Below are 5,502 nucleotides of genomic sequence, written 5' to 3' on the forward strand. Positions count from 1 at the left end.
AACTGAGGCCCATTTAGCAGTTTTCTGAGGTGCCCTAGTGGGCCCCAGCCCCCTGCTATAAAGCCTTTGCAGTAAAGGCCTGTATAAGCTTCCACTGGGATATTTGTCTATTTAAATAGACTTGCATTTATGTTAACAGCAAGTTGGACTCAAACAATACGCCATAGATACAAATATATATGTATTATATTACCTGAAACACATTTAGTGACAAACTAAGCTGAGAAATTTCACAGTAATTCTAAATAGCAAAGATGCATTTAGAATCTAATAGCTGCCTCTCTTTCAGTTCCACATCCAGAGTCTGACACTCTTGGTTGTAGGTCCTCGACTCTTGGCACAGGTTGTGCTGAATCATGGGATATGGAACAAAGCGTGGCTGGGCGAAAACTGACAACTAATGAAATAACTTTGTGGGGTATCAAAAGAAAAGGGAGGGTAGTATGGCGAGGGTTAGGATGTTTGGCTGGCACTTCTTCAGCCCTCCCAGTGCCAGCCGGTCAGCCTATTAGGTCCAGACTATGAGCGTGTTCTGGAGAGAGATATGTTTGGCAGTGTTTCCGCCCCTGAGCTTCCGATATATATTGAGCCGCTGATGCCACCACACAGCGACTGACACACCCCGGAGCTGGTAAGACATACATATTATTGCTTGCTTTATTATTGTTATTGTGTTATTTTCATCTCCACCGTTTTATCTATTTAAGTATGGAATATAACTCAGCCATGTCATTCATGCAGACTGTAATGCTTTTGCAATATTCAGTCATCTACACTCGACACTAATAATTATTGCTTGCTTCCTACTCTATTCCTAATTTGATTTCTGAAACAAAGCTCATCACACCCATCCTGGTTCACTATGGCAACTGATCACCTGAACCCTGCAACCAAGCAAAAACAACCAGTTGCCAGTGCCTTCAAGGTACAAACACGCCGTCAGACTCAGAGTACCTGTGGTGTATGTTACTTATCTGTTATTCCTACTTATCTTCATTTATACTCTCTCTTCCTTCAAAGTTGGTGGTCTACGAACAGGAAAACTTTCAAGGACGCTGTCATGAGCTGACTGGGCCCTGTAACAACCTCGAGGAGGCGGACGTGGAGAAAGTGGGCTCAATACTGGTGCTGTGTGGACCGTAAGTTTGTGTGTGAGAAGAAAAACAGCTGAATGCAAATGCAATATTGCATTAAATTCAATTAACAAGAAGTTAATATTGAGTAACTGACGTTTTAAACACAGGAACAACATAAAAGTTCAGTTTGAATGGTTATTTTGTTCCGCTACCAAGGGAAATGAATTCAAACGAAGAGACAGCTTCAAGCTTCACTTGGTACCATGCAACACATGGACTAGAACTAAATATGTGGACCGAAGCAACAGCTCAAATATTCCACTTTGGTTTTTCAGTTTCACTAGAGAAAACGGTCCTGGTCCTGGAGTTAAGAGAAGACATTGCCGTTTTACCGCGAAATTGGGCTTGACATATTGCATACACTATATTTGACAGAAATACTTGTATTGAAAACAACTTATATTCTAACAATTATAAAATTCTTTAGATGATATGCCAGGTGGGTTTTGTGAGGGAGTAGCACTGGTAACAGATTTAGGCAAATCTGGATTGGTGCTAGTAAACAAAAACAAAAAAACAAAACTATCATGTTATTTATGGAATAATTTTCAATATCTTGAAATGTTTAGTTTAGATTACACACTAAACAATAGTTTATTTTCGAGAAAAAAATAAATAAATAAAGAATTACCAACCCCACCAAAGAATGTCAGTCTTAAGGTAAGATCATTTATTTATGATTACTACTATACATAGATTTTATAGTAATTGTGACTGTAAAATATTTAGGTTAGGTATAAGATTGGCATATTTTGTTGGTTGTGGTATTTGGATTAGTTTAAACTATCATTGGAACCATTTTGATTGGCCAATGGGCTGGTTTTGGGTCCCAGACATCATGGAACAACTCATTATCGCTCACAGAGTCTTTTCTGAAACGCTACAAACACAGACAAGCGGAGTGATACAAAGGGTAAAATGTCCCAGTGCTGTTAAATTAGCACTGGGAAATTTTCAAATGACTGAGCGAGAAATCATGACAAAGAAGTTCACTTTTTGTTCTAGGTGGGTGGGATATGAGCAGCCCGGCTGTAAGGGGGAACAGTATGTGTTTGAGAAGGGTGAGTATCCTCGCTGGGACGCCTGGACCAACAGCAGACGCAGTGACTGCATCGTCGCCTTCCGCCCCATTAAAGTGGTAACTAATAAATAGCTGTAGGGTTATGAAATGTCATTGTCCTGTATATACAGTAACCAGTCAACATTTTGCACACTTATTCTTCATTATAAGTATATTACACATTTTAGAATAACAATAAGGTCATTGTAAAACCTATGAAAAACAAATTGTTGATAAATTATGTTAAATTATGTGATATTAAGTCAAAGCTAAGTAACATTTTAGGTTCTACATGTCCTTGAGGTACATCCTATAAAATGAGTTGCTGCCTATATATATCTTTATCTACATATTCATCTTTAGATCAAACGATTTTTATGATCACAGTTTCATCATTTCAGTCAAGCATGTCCAAATGTGTATATTGATTTGTCCCAAAGGGGTTCTTTCAATATACTTTTCTACACTTCTTATGTCCCCACAGGACAGCCAGGAACACAAGATCGTACTCTACGAGAACCCAAACTTTGCTGGGAAGAAGATTGAGATCGTAGATGATGATGTCCCCAGCTTCCACGCTCATGGATACCATGAGAAAGTCTCTTCAGTTCGTGTGCAGAGTGGCACGTGAGTAAAAACCTAAAAATATCGCTGACATGATACATTAATCTCACATCCTCTGATACTCTCCATGTCCTCCTGTATAATAACAGTTTTGCTTCACTTCTTGTTTTAATCTCCATTACAGCTGGGTGGGCTATCAGTACCCGGGATACAGAGGCTACCAGTATTTGTTTGAGAAAGGAGAGTTTAAGGAGTGCTCTGAGTTTGGGGCCCTGCTTCCTCAGATCCAATCTGTGAGGCGCATCCGTGACATGCAATATCACCCAAGAGGGGCATTTCAATCCTCTAACTAAGTTCCCAGCAATCCCCTTAACCCCCCAAGCTTCTGAAACATCCCCTCCTGTCCCCACTCTTCACTTTTGAATGCTTATCTTTGACCTTTTCAATTGTGTCAGTGATTCCATTTGCTACTGCTGAGAAATAAATAAGTGATTTTGCGTTATGAATGTTTCTGAGCTTTTATTTCATCATTCGTACTGTTTTGTAAGTGGATTGGACTTTTTGATTGATTGGATTTATAATTAATTTATTAAATTCAGTCTCTTTCAAAACATACTAATTCATATTTATTTCTTTATCTATATACAAAACATTAAATATTGTCAAAAGGGGACTCGTTTTGCCATCCCTACACAAATATGTACCTGACCTCATTGTCACAACAGCAACAAAAACGAGCATCTTGAAAACACTTTAGATTCTGCCTCAGAGAAAATGTTTAAATGGAATATCAATAAGATATCTTTTTTTTTTTTTTTTTTTTTTTACAAAAGTCATACACAGCAGTCATATTGCACGCCTTCAGTTTCTTGTGACCACCTAATATTTGTGGAATTTAAATTGTTTTGAATTTGAATATAATTTGATTTAGTTTAAAATGTATGTATTCCTGTTGTGTAATATTATTCAAATTCTAGAATTTAATTTATAATATATTTATAATATAATTTATTCCTGTGATGCAAAGCTGTTTTTTCAGCATAATTACAGCTGTTTTCAGTCACATGATCCTTCATAAATTATTCTAATATCTGCTGCTCAAGAAACATTTCTTATTTATTTCAATGTTGGAAACAGTTGTGCCATTTAATATTTTTGTGGGTTTATTATATGAATATAAAGTTCAAAAGAACACTTATTTGAAACAGAAATATTTTGTAACGTTATAAATTACTTTCACTTTTGAGAAATTTAATGCATCCTTGCTAAAAGTTTTTCTTAAAAAAATAAAACTTTTGAATGGTTGTGTACATTTCAAGACGAAACATCTTCAGTATTTCCCCCGAAAAATATTGTGCATGTCTTAGTTTATTTGGAATATTCTGATTATATGATTACAGTATTATTTCAAAAGCTGTAAAGCATGTTAACGTCTTTTCAGAAAAAGCTTTAATCAGAATATGGACCTTCATCAGAAGATTAGGTAACACTTTAGTTTAGAGTCCAATTATCACGATTAACTAGTTGCTCATCAGCATGCCTATTACTAGGATATTGGCTTTTTAATAGTACTTATAAAACAAATATTAATGTCTTATTCTGCATGACCGTATTCTACATGCTACATATTCTATTCCTTAATCCTACCTAATACTTAAACTTGACAACTACTTTACTAACTATTAATAAGTATTTATTATTTTAAGTATTAAGTGATTATTGAGCATTAGTGATGAACACCTGCTTTTAACAAGCAGAATCACTGATGGAAAGCGAAATACAAGAACTACAACTGACTACCAGCCACAGCCTTAGATGAAATCAACTGAAGATAAAAGAAGACGTTAAATCTCTCAAGATCTCTTTTTGAGTAAATTAAGACATTTTTCTCTGGCTATTATGACTGAGTGCTTATAAAACACATTTGTTATGGCACAAAAGCCAAGAAAAAATATGATTTGGTGTTGATGGATAAGGATTGATGATGACAGTCAACGTTTAGTGACGTGATGCACTGATTGCATTCATTGTCTAATTTCTAACTTAATGAGTGAGGTTATATTCAGTATAGTAAACCTATGATTCTACAGCAGAAGAGTGTTGTGACAATCAGTTAATTTGAAGGATTTTACAAATAGTATGTGTATACAAAGATTTCATCTATGGCATAACTAAGACTCACACAGACTCAAGAATCATCATTTGAATCTCAACAATGGTGACCATTAAAAACCATTCATGCTGCAATGCATGCTGGGTACTAGCATTGTACAAAACTTATCCATGGCTCCCAGCATGCATTGCGGCATGAATGCATAATACAGGTGAATTGTATATTTTCTTTAATTCTTACCATTTGCTTTTATGTTTACTGTTTTTGTTATGACTTTAGTAGCTTATTGTGTGATGTTCAGAGGTTTATCTGAATATTTTGTTAATTGTCACCATTGTTGAGGTTCATATGCTGATTCTTTATTTATTGGATGGGATGCACGCTACAATGTTCCATTCATTCATCAACTGAAAACAGGATGACTAGCCTAATCGATTCTTGGGATTTAAGAATCGACATTGGTTCTTAAAAATGAGAATCGATTAAAATCGAGAAATCGATATTTTTAACCAGACCTAACTAATAATACATCACCTGTTTAATTAGAGATTAGGCTCTGGAAAAGTTTAGAGAATCAAGTCACTAAATTATGATTTTCATCATCAAAACACAACCATCAATACTTCATA

At 35.6% G+C, this 5,502-nt stretch overlaps 1 protein-coding gene across 1 annotated transcript; it reads left to right on the forward strand.

Moving 5' to 3' along the window:
- The first annotated feature begins 348 nt into the window (after positions 1-348).
- crybb2 (crystallin, beta B2) lies at positions 349-3,261 on the forward strand. The gene is made up of 6 exons (XM_084087907.1): positions 349-631; positions 838-925; positions 1,021-1,139; positions 2,142-2,274; positions 2,681-2,823; positions 2,945-3,261. The coding sequence occupies exons 2-6, from the start codon at positions 863-865 to the stop codon at positions 3,111-3,113; spliced, it is 627 nt and encodes a 208-aa protein (XP_083944033.1). The 5' UTR covers positions 349-631; positions 838-862; the 3' UTR covers positions 3,114-3,261.
- The last annotated feature ends 2,241 nt before the right edge of the window (positions 3,262-5,502 follow it).

Source organism: Abramis brama (assembly GCF_963993115.1).
Source record: "Abramis brama genome assembly, chromosome: 16".
In the NCBI taxonomy this organism is placed as follows: Eukaryota; Metazoa; Chordata; class Actinopteri; order Cypriniformes; family Leuciscidae; genus Abramis; species Abramis brama.